This window comes from Gadus morhua, chromosome 21, assembly GCF_902167405.1.
Source record: "Gadus morhua chromosome 21, gadMor3.0, whole genome shotgun sequence".
Taxonomy (NCBI): Eukaryota; Metazoa; Chordata; class Actinopteri; order Gadiformes; family Gadidae; genus Gadus; species Gadus morhua.
This window is the reverse complement of record NC_044068.1, coordinates 7,747,020-7,758,958: the sequence shown is the minus strand read 5'-3', so window position 1 is coordinate 7,758,958 and position 11,939 is coordinate 7,747,020. Positions and strand designations below refer to the sequence as shown.

Sequence of the window (11,939 nt, the reverse complement as noted above, 5' to 3'; positions counted from 1 at the left end):
ATCACTTGGCTCACCATGTTCATTTTCAGCTGTTTCAATGTCATGAATGGTACAGTTCATAAATATTCATTTGAATAAAAAAAACCTGTGATTCAGAAGCATTATTATCAGTGGTATTAGCACAATTAAAGTAGCAATCACTTTCCCAGAGGCACATGTCACCACTCTGCAGTTCCCAAGCCAGACTGCTAGCATTGGTTTGAGTTAGCACAAAATGTGTCATGTTGTGTGATGGGTTGTGGTTATGTTTGTGTGTGTGTCTGTTCACGTTTGAGAAACTAAAGTCTAGCAAAGTCTTTTATGTGAGTAAGTTTGAGAGAGAAAGAGAAAGAGAAAGAGAGAGAGAGAATATGTCCGTGTGTGTGTGTGTGTGTGAGAGCGAGAAAAAGAGTGTGCGTGTGTTTGTGTATGACTCATCCATGCACCTTTCAGTCCCAGTCCTGGCTTATGGCATGTGCACTCACAGCTTGAACACAGTGCGCTTACTATGGCGGCTATACACGCGTTTGCTGAACGACAAATACGCATAAGACACACAATCTGCTGCGTACCACCAGCAGTGGCATTCGTCCAGTACCATCGCTGTTTGTGCGCTGCTAGGACGTTTCTGGTGAGCTTTACTCACAGGGGAAGGAACAGCCGTCTTGTTATTATTACTTATTACTTTGCATACGATTACGTCATATCCGTGAACTCTATTGCTGTTATCACCTCTTGTCGAACTGTGCGTGTGTGTGTGTGTGTGTGGGGGGGGGATTGCGTACACGTACCAGCCATGCACTCCATCTCTCTCAGAGTATACAGTAATATCTTTAAATCTAATCTATTTCTACATGATTGTTCCGCCCGCTCTGAATGGCTGGACTATGTTCGGAGCGTCTCGTGTAACTCGCACCTTGGCGTTCGACGAAACCGACGGCTGACAACGCAGGGTAATTATCTTCTTCTTTTTTTTTTTTTTGCAAGGTGCTTGTCAAATGAGTTCGCCCTTTCCTCTCGGTAGGTGTTAATGAAACATAGACACAGCGATAACCACCCCGTCATTGCTTTGAGATTGAACGATGGGTAACGGCAAAGACACAAAGGAAATTAAGATATGCGAGGGCTGGGGAAGGGGTGGGAGAGCTTATGTCAAATATTATACAATGACGGTACCGCCGTACTAAAGTACAGTACTAACACTACCAGACGGCAGGGGGAAACGACGTCAAATGGGTACTATTTGATGCTGTTCTATCATTTGTTATTCTATCTATCGGAGCTCTATTTCAAATCGTATGGACAGCGGAATGATTTTTTCTTCCTATAATTCCTGTACATAACCCCAAATATCCACGTATTTGGGAGGGGTACATTTCCTCAACAAAACACATACACACGATTTATGAGGTACAGATAACGATGGGAGCAAACAGCATTTACACTAAAGTTGCCATGGGGACTGCAAAATAAAAGATAGGTAGGCAGTTGAGATGGCAGATGATACCGGCCGTAGGGAGGAGTGTATCAGCGACGGCATCATGTACTCCTGTATATTTCCGTTGTCCCCTAGTTCTTATTTCCCATCTACTCATTCCCCTCTCATCTGCCCTCTGCTGCACCGTCCGCCACTGCTTTCTTTGGTCGACATCCGCAGTTGTATTCATTTTCTCCGAGTATCCAATCCCTCCCAAAAAACAACGACAGGCAGACCTTACCCCTCGAGGATCCCCCAAACCTCTAGGCTCCTCCATCTGGTCCACTCCCCCCCGCCCGTAGGGGGTTAGGGGGCCCCCACAGCCTCCCTCTCCCCCTCAGAGACATCAGGAGGAGGAGTCACGTGTGTGTCAAACAATCCCGATTCCAAAGTGTGCGCGCGCGTGATTCTTTGCAGGGTTTTTTTTTTATCGCGGCGGTCGCGGCAGCGTGCTCGGGGCGCGTGCGTGCATCACTTGAGCGGCTCCATCTCGGAGCACTCCGTGTCCATGTCCGAGTCGTACAGCGAGTGTCCCGTGCGGTCGCTGTCGGGAGAGTGCAGCTCCGGCGGCGGGGCGAGGAACGGAGCGAGCGGCGGGGCGGTGTGTGCGCGCGAGCACGGCCCGTGGCCGTGCGTGTGTGCGGGCGGCGGCGGCGTGTGCATGTGCGTGTGCGGCGTGTGCATGTGCGTGTGCGTGTCGTCCTGGAAGGTGTCCGTGCGCGAGTACAGGCCCAGGTCGGGCAGGTCGGTGTCGCTGTCGTCCGTGTCGTCACGGTAACAGAGGTCCTCCAGGTCCACGAACCACTCGGGCCAGAAGCGTCTGCGGATCCGCTCGCAGTACATGGCCAGGTTGATGAGCTCGCCTGCGACGGACGCACAGGGGGACAGACAGACAGTAAGTAAGCAGACAGGTTGATGCATACAGGAGGTAGACAGGCAGATGGAGAGATGAGACAGACACGCATAGCAGGTATACAGATAGATAGCATATGGTAGACAGGTAGATGAATAGACACATACAGTAGGTAGACAGGTAGATGGATAGACACATACAGTAGGTAGACAGGTAGATTGACAGACACATACAATAGGTAGACAGGTAGATGGACAGACACATACAGTAGGTAGACAGGTAGATGGACAGACACATACAATAGGTAGACAGGTAGATGGACAGAGTAGGTACAGGTAGATGGATAGCGGAGACAGACACAAATTGTAGGTAGCGAGGTAGATGGAAAGAGTAGACAGGTAGACAGTAAGAAGACCCATAAATATATAAGGAAGAAAGAAAGAGAGAAAGTTGGATGGATAAAGATAAAAAAAAAAAAAAGATAGATTATGGATAGAAAGATACAGCATTTGCAAAGAAAAACACTACTCTCCGCCATTAAAAACCAATCTTCAGAATGTGCTTTTCCCAAGAGAATTAAAAAAAATACAAATAAACATGTTTCCTTTATTTGAGCCTATCTGGGATTTCCTGACTTTGATGCTTCTGTCCAATTTAACGTAACTTAACAATTACACTGATTTAAAGGGACATCTAAAAACAAAGAGTTCAAGGCTTCCATTTGTTTTTGATCATCATGTGGTCCTGCCATCAAAAACGAATACTTGCACCCTATTTACACTACAAAGGTGCACCGCGTTGCATTCAGTGGTGCTGCGCGACAGATGGCTGCAGGTGGCTTAAACAACCCGCAAGTCCCCGAGTAGGTGATTATGTACTGTAACGTTTTCACCATGTTAATGACATGCTAATGAGATGCGTATGACATCTGAGGGACACCGCACGCACACACACGCGCGCAAACACACGCGCACACACCTTTGATGAGCTGCTCAGGCCGGGTCCCTGGGAGTGTCCACATGGCGGGGGCCAGGTGACTGAAGACGGCTGCGTCCACCGTGGAGGGCCGGGAGCCCATAAGGTACTTCTTGTCCCCTGGGGGGCGGACACAATACATTGTTCTTTACTATTCACGGTCATCTTGCAGAGAATCCATAAAAATAAAAATTAACTTTAAGAAGAAAAATGCTTTTTTCTTCTTAAAGACCACTAAATACGTACCACTAAATAGCGCATCGCGTAGGCCTACCACAGTTTGAGAACATCTGTCCAATAAGTAGACTGCAGATATCGGGATTCAAACCCGGTCCTTTACGGCGGAGCGTCGTTGAAATACCCTTGCTACTACACTAGCCTGTCCCTTATGTGGGTCTCTCATATCAGAGCCACATCAAGGGTGGGCTGCACTCACAAGGTTTCAATTAATTTCCTGTCAAAAGTTTGCAAAGAGCTACTTTTCAAAGGGTCACATAGGAACATTCATGAGGACACATTGCAAGCTAACCTCAATGCCTGGATTCCCATTTAACTCGACCGCGATGTTGCATCAGACGCACTAAAGAGCCACGGACGAGTGGTTGTAGTAGGGGCGCATAACCACAGGGGGTCAGCGATGAGTTTTGATATTCATGTCACGCAAACTCTGCCCACTTAGGAAGATTCAAACATGCAGTTCATGATGTTAAGGGTCTCCATTGCGCATATTAAATCGAATTTAGAATGTATAACATCGCTCTCCTCTTGCCTATTTATTTAAAACTGCGCCTAATGGGAACCTATTAGAATGCCCTTTGATAGGGCAAATATGATTTTGTAAAATTGTGCAAAAGCAATGAAGGACTCAGAAAGCATAATAAAGGTAAAGAGGTCGAGATAACTGAAAAAACGACAGACACAAATGTGCGTTAGAAACACGAGATACTACTTAATGAACTAAAAAGGTATAAGTATAACTTGCACGTTTACACATTGTTAAACCCATATAGGAAAACCTTGAGGGTAATGTGTTTTATGGTTGACTATAATTAGGCAGTAATTCCTAAAAGCTGCATAGGATAGATACGATAATATTCCCTTTTCCAGTATAAAATTATTGGGTAAAATGACTAAATAAATATACCACTGGATGCCTGTTTAACCAATTCTCCACATGAACACATACAATCCTTCACAGTACAGCTCATATCATCTGCTGTTCATATTTATCGACTATACTTCATCAACCTCCGTTATTCCTATTTTAAACGCAATTAATTAATACTTCCTTTATGTTAAAAATAAACATTGGTGGATCATTGATTCACAAACCTAACCGACACAGCCTGAACATCAACAAAACAACATTAATATATTTTTGTTTTGATATGGTAGGAAGGAAGGAAGTAAGGAAGGAAATAAATTCACATTACAAGCCTGCCTGCCTGCCTGCCTGCCTGCCTGCCTGCCTGCCTGCCTGCCTGCCTGCCTGCCTGCCTGCCTGCCTGCCTGCCTGCCTGCCTGCCTGCCTGCCTGCCTGCCTGCCTGCCTGCCTGCCTGCCTGCCTGCCTGCCTGCCTGCCTGCCTGCCTGCCTGCCTGCCTGCCTGCCTGCCTGCCTGCCTGCCTGCCTGCCTGCCTGCCTGCCTGCCTGCCTGCGTGCGTGCGTGGGTCAGAAGAGTACAAAGAGGGAAGAAAGTCGTCAACAACAACAACAACAACAACGTTGTCTGATGTCTCCATACCCAGCAGGGTGGCCAGCGTGCGCATATCCTTCTCCATTAGGGCGTACACTTCCTCCTCTGAGAAGCGGCCAATCCCGTGGCCGTACATCTCCCGCTGCACGATGCCGCCGGTCAGGTGACTCAGGATCCACTGGAGCAGGTCGCTTAGCGGCCCGCACACCGCCAGCATCTTCTGGGTCTCCTCCAGGTTGTCCACCCACTGGCAGTAGGCGATGGTCCTGGAACACACACACACACACACATTAACATGAATAACACACACACACGTATAGACGCGCACAAAGACGCTTACAAATCCTCATTACATGAATACACACACACACACCACACACACACACACACACACACACACACACACACACACACACAGGCGCTTACAAATCATCATAAACATGAATACAAATACACACACATCATCATTAACATGAATTCAAACACACACACACACGCTTACAAATCATCATAAACATGTATACAAACACACACAAACAAATCGGCATTAACATGAATACAAACATACATATAGACGCGCACAAAGACGCTTACAAATCAATCATTAACATGAATACAAACACACACACACACATATAGATGCTTACAAATCATCATAAACATGAATACAAACACACACACAAACAAATCGTCATTAACATGAAAACAAACACACACACATTTAGACGAACAGAAAGACGCTTACAAATCATCATTAACATGAATACAAACAACTTACGCACACACATATAGACACTTACAAATCATCATAAACATGAATACAAACACACACAAACAAATCGTCATTAACATGAATACACACACAGAAACACATATATAGACACTCACACACATATAGACACCCACAAAAAGCAAATCATATGGAGATACACATAAAGACATACACACAAATCAAAACACATACAAATCAGCATTAATACACACACACACACACCAGCTTTTACTACCACTTTTTTTTTTACCGGCCATTGATTATCTGTCAGCTGCGTGATTGGACGCAAGGGCATCAGAAAGACCGCAGCGCAGCCGTTCTTTATTGATACACACCCATCACACACACACACACACACACACACACACACACACACACACACACACACACACACACACACACACACACACACACACACACACACACACACACACACACACACACACACGACCCCCAGCAGGACACACCCACCCCCAACCCTGTTGGGGGTGCTTTTTCAAAGGTCATTCATATATTGGCGGGTAGGTTGCATGCAAGTATTTTTTTGATTTTTGTTAAAATTTTGGCTAGTTTCCAGACCAAAGGACAAAAAATGTGTAAGAAACTAGAACCGGAGTGAAAGTATTTCTCTCATTTGCTGTATTTACTGCAAAGTAATTCAGTTAATTAATTGTAAATTAGTAAACTTCTTCAGGTCTTGTTTTAGTGATTGTTCCTTGGTTAGTTTTTGAGTATAGCAGGTATAATCAGTAAAAAGTACTCTAGTCAAAGCTTTCTATCAGTCAACGTATAAGGTTGTAATTCCCTCACTCACTATAACTCGCTTTTATACTTTTAGAGATGTTTATAACATTAAAGAATGGTAGTTAAATGTTACATATTAAGATTTGAGAGAAACACAAAGACTTTTACCAACTATTTGTGTATACTTTGTAAAGAACTACACCGAAACGCTGTACAAAAGACTACAAGTCGTGCATGTCTTCTTCTTCTGTGGTGGCCTGGTCCTCACCAGTAGAAGTGCTCCTCCACCATCTTGGTGACGGCCCGGGACACTGCCTCCTCCTGGGGGCTCAGGTTCTTGTTGAGGCCCACGCCCAGTCGCTCCTCCAGGAAGTCGATGATGAACTCGTTGCCGTACACCTGCTCCCGGTTGTACTCGATCCACGGCATCTTGCCCTGCGGCGACAGCTTCCCGTCAAAGTAGTTCTGTATGGGGAGACCGGGAAGGAAGGAAGGAAAATAAGGTAGGAAAGAAAGAAAGAAAGAAAGAAAGAAAGAAAGAAAGAAAGAAAGAAAGAAAGAAAGAAAGAAAGAAAGAAAGAAAGAAAGAAAGAAAGAAAGAAAGAAAGAAAGAAAGAAAGAAAGAAAGAAAGAAAGAAAGAAAGAAAGAAAGAAAGGAGGAAGGAAGGAAGGAAGGAAGGAAGGAAGGAAGGAAGGAAGGAAGGAAGGAAGGAAGGAAGGAAGGAAGAAAGAAAGAAAAGAAGGAAGGTAGGAGAGAGTATTGGAGGGAAGGAAGAAGGAAAGGAAGGAAGGAAGGAATTAGTATAAGTATAATTCTGAGTATGTTTATCTAAAAGTACTAATCCATGCAGAGGCAGTGGCGTAAGCCTTCGACCCCCACCCTAAAGGCTCTGGGTTTGAGGTCCAAAAGTCTGTCGGCATTCTTGAGCAAAATACCTGCTCATTAAATCAGGAAACTTAACTCACACTTGCGAGTTCAGGTTCTGATTCTATCTGCACTGATTCTATCGTTCTGGCCTTGATCCCGTTAAGAGATTATAAGAGGACAAATCAGTGCTCAGGGGAAGGAGTTTAGGTCCATAACGAACAATGTCTGCTGAATTAAAAAGACAAAGTGGCCAAGGAAAGTGTCCAATTTTTTTTTTTTTCATCCGAAATACACTGACTATCGATGGCAAAAGATTAACAGAACCTGCACGGAAGAGGTCTCTCAGACTAGAATCAGTTTTTGCTCTAAAGAGCACTCTGGTCGGCTGGAGTTTTTGGAACAACATAAGGTCACGGCCATATTTGGAAATCAACTGATATGCCTTGCGAAACGCAAGTGTGAAATGCTAAGGCAAATTGCGATAGAGAGTAGGTGCCTCGTTTTAAAGATAGGGAAACACTCGAAATAGGAAAATGTGAAAAGGGAACACAGAATGTATTCCAACGTGGAGGTCGGTTAGCGAGTGGGCCTGGCTTGTTGTCCCTCAGACCAGCGGCTGTACCTGATAGGGCAGGTCCACCATGCGCAGGTAGGTCTCCATCTTGAGGCAGAAGGGGGACAGGGACGGGCCGCCAGTCCGAGGCCTCGAGAACTGGTGGAGGATGATCGCATCTTTAGAGTCCAGCTCTTCCTCCTTCCTGTGTGTCACACACACACACACACACACACTTAAATGTCTTCAATGTGACTTTGGGGGCCTGTATGTAATTCATTGCCGTTACTGAAATATAAATGGATGATACAGTGATTGCTACTGGGGATGCAGGCAGTTAAATCATACACAGTAAACTGGAAACAAAGTATTAAGATAATGTTATGAGAACCATAGCACCCAGATATTCAGAATGGCCAACTTGCATTAGAACTTAGATCTGATCGGTTGTTTGAATGCATCATCAAATAAAAAATATTTAAATAATTTAGACTTAAAAGGAAACTAGTGAAATCGGATTTGTATTGTGTCATGTTTGCTGGGTTCAAGCGCATTCACAAATTCAAGAAGAAAATTCTCAGATCACAGGCCTTTTTTGCACAGATGGAGGCCAACGAGATCCCTATAAACGCACAAAAAGTTCACAACATCAACAACTGCACTTGAACATTTAAAGGCCTCACAAAACACTGCAGTCCGGAGCGCAAGAGGTGAAGGGCAGACAACGGAATGCAGGAATGTCAAACACGATTACACAAACCCCCTTGTGGGGACTGCTTGTGCTTCAGGCCTGTAGGCCTACTCTACCCCAGAATGCCTCGGACTGGACACACCATGCTAGCCGACCATTGAATAACTCTGCTGTGACGACCAATAGCAAGGTCCTCACGTGCTGCGCATAATGCAGATGTGAAAAAAACGCGCTGGAAAACGCATACGAGCGGCCGAGTGGCTGTCCACTCCGTTCCAGTGCTGAAGTGCGTGATGTGTTTAAGATGAGATGGCTTTAACGCAATGGGACAAATAAATAAAGTGATCCTTTTAGAGTTGATCGCAGAGATGAGCGACAAAGCACAGACAGACAGATAATCAGACACACGTAAACACCGGCAGAACAGTCTCAGTTAAAAAACAGCATGAAAAAGGAACACAGGTCATAACGATAGCGAGCCAAATAAAACAAATAAGATGCTCAAATCCAGGCCTGTAATAGGCCAATAAACATAGCTTTGAGTGTTTCAATATGTTCCACACGACTGCTTGTATCGATTTCGGAGTTGATAGGCTTATGTAATACAATAATACATCAGGGTGTCCAGCGTTCTGTCCGGTGCACCTCGGCTCCTTTAGGTGACCTGGGGCTGCCATGTTAATCAGGACAACAGCGGCCAGACATATGACCTCCTGCAGGCCCGGGTCTCCTTAGCACACAACAATCCTATTAACATGGCTTTGAATGCGAATGCATGCTTTTACATTGACTAAAGTACTATTTAGCATTCTGCACCTTTTATCGAAAGAAAACGGGATGTCATGTTTTCGTAACTGCAGAGTTGGCTGTTATATACAGGCCTAGACACAAATATAGGGGCCGCTGTCGAGGTGTTGACAAATGAAAGTCACCCCTTTTGAGAGTGTGTGTTTGCGCAGGGATAACCAGCATCCCAAAATCGTCAGCATCCGCCTAATTATGTCATATCGTTGTGTCTGAGTGTTTGCGAAACAGATCCGTGGCCCCCTGAACAAATCCACGTCCTTGAAGTGGAAACCAACGCTGGGATCTCCTTCGGTGGATGGGAAGGTGGTCGTTACATCACACGCTCACGATTCCTTATCCTCAACCCCTCCTCGACCTCACGATATTAAATAACATGCAAATACACCGGGCGCTGCTGTAGTTACCACGACTAGAATCAGGCGTTGGGGGAAGCAGTTATCAAACAATATACACCAGCCCAGGTTATAACATAGTAGTATACGTATTGACTCCGATTCAGAGCCCTACCTGATGTAGAGGAGCTCATGCAGAAGGTAAGCAGCGGCCGCCAGCAGAGCCCCTCCTGTCAGATACAGCGTTTTTCTCCACCACGAGTCGGAGCCGAGAGCTGACATGATCCCGCCGTAGTCCTGCAAGGGGCAGGCGATGATGTACCCGTACCCGTACAGCGGCTCGTCCAGCCCCCCCGAGAAGCTCCCGTTCAGGCCGAGATCCAGCACACACGACCGCGTCCACGCGAACCCGACGCGCCAGTACATTCTACTCTGTGCTCGCAGCGGGCCTCTTCTTTCCGCCTCACTTTGGCAGGGTTGGGCTGCTTCTTCTTCCACAACGGGGGCTTCATGAGTGCCGGGTGGTCGTCGTAGCAGTCGCCGAGGTAGGATGGGAAGGGGAGGATGATGGTGGAGGTGGTAATGGTTTCGGCGTCGATGCGGGAAGTAACCGGTGGTTGGCGAGGAGCATCTCGCCCGGCGCTTGTCCCCGCTGCGGGGTCGGCATCCTCCGCAGCCTCGCTGACAAGCTCGTTCCCGTTGGGCCTGACGTCACGGCGACGGGTGTCTGACGTCACAGGATCCACCTCTAGAAGCAGCTTTCTCTTGAGGGTGGATGAGAGCTGGGCTTGACTCACGATAATTATTAAATTACTGATCGTGAAGAGAACTAAGACAAAAGATGCAATGGGGCATCGATTTATAGGGCATTTATCCTTGATTTAGTTCAGGCTAAAAATTATTCAAATGCTGCATCTCCAATATCGGCCACGAGGGGCCGCTTCAGCGCCACTCACCGACCGTCAGCCAATGGCACTCGGTCCTGGAGGGAACATATTGTCACCCAGAAGGTTAACTCAAGGGCTAGTCCTCCAATGGCCCCCGGGGCCCCGACACGCCTTAATAAAAAGCTTTCATAAGACACCCATGTTTTTCACAACATACAGGTTTAATTACAACTTCCAAAAGACAATGTACAAATTCAAGTAATACTCAAGAACAACATGGTTTTGTAAAAATGTGTTTTTGTGTGGGCCTTCTGATAGGAGCAGTTCAATGAGGTAAAGCCCTTTGGTGTTTTACCCATTTGTATTGAACAGATGGGAGACGGTAGATTGGGTGAGTTGGGGGGGGGGTGCGGGGCAATGCCGGAAGGCGAAGCCATACGGAGAGCCCCCCCTAACTAGTATCAGTGGCTTTCACACTCTTGGTTCCCTTTCGAAAACACACTCACTTGACACCACAGCGGATGGGAGAGAGTGACGCCAAAGTTGTCCTCCATTTGCCAGTTACATCCATGCAGCGTTTGCTACGATCCTTTTTTTCAAATCATGAAAAAATAAAAGTAAATGAAGGTGGGAGTAAAATACAGAGGGAAACACTTCGCCACAAACGGGTCATCCATTGAATAGGAGACCTTAAGGAATCCACACTAGGATGAGTGGGGTGTGCTTGTTTCAGAGATTTTGTGGTTGTTTCTGTATAAACAGCAGCTTTTATTAAGGCGTCTGAGCATCTCATTATGATCGAGCCTATTGGAGGTCCCAAAGCATCACATCACAACACGTTCAACAGGTAGGGTCACACAGACATACACATACACGCACACACACACACACACAACAAATGATAAAATAGGTGGTTTTAAGTGTACATGTAAAATACAGAAAGCAAAAGAAAACAGGAAGTGATTCACTTTTACAACAGCAACGCAAAAGCTCGCCAAACACATAGTACTACTAATAAAAAAATGGTTTGATACAATACATTATGTTCAACCCTAAAGCAAACTTAAAAAAAATGCTTAAAAAAAAAATTGGAATCATGATGGTTCAAAGAACAAGTGACTTATTACTCAAGTAAGCTCAAGTTATCCAAGTAAAATAAAGAAGGTAAAATTCCATTATAAGGCCATTTACAAGATTAAGGGCTGGGAGCAGAATGGAGCACAATCATAATTATTAACAAGCTATGATCCTTTGACCCGGCTCTCAACACCAGACCTCTATGTACAAAAGGGTACCCGCTCCACTT

General features: G+C 45.7%; 1 protein-coding gene across 1 annotated transcript in view; it reads right to left on the bottom strand.

Annotated features, from left to right (window-relative positions):
- Positions 1 to 10,450, bottom strand: part of faxca (failed axon connections homolog, metaxin like GST domain containing a) — an 11,601-nt gene extending 1,151 nt beyond the window's left edge. The window contains exons 1-6 of the mRNA XM_030345823.1: positions 9,922 to 10,450; positions 7,986 to 8,121; positions 6,764 to 6,960; positions 5,028 to 5,245; positions 3,288 to 3,404; positions 1 to 2,319 (exon numbers count right to left, since the gene is read on the bottom strand). The exon at positions 1 to 2,319 is cut by the window's left edge and continues 1,151 nt beyond it. Of these exons, the coding sequence (XP_030201683.1) occupies positions 1,928 to 2,319; positions 3,288 to 3,404; positions 5,028 to 5,245; positions 6,764 to 6,960; positions 7,986 to 8,121; positions 9,922 to 10,172 (1,311 nt within the window). The 5' untranslated portion in view covers positions 10,173 to 10,450 and the 3' untranslated portion in view covers positions 1 to 1,927. The remainder of the gene's footprint in view (positions 2,320 to 3,287; positions 3,405 to 5,027; positions 5,246 to 6,763; positions 6,961 to 7,985; positions 8,122 to 9,921) is intronic.
- Positions 10,451 to 11,939: the final 1,489 nt, after the last annotated feature.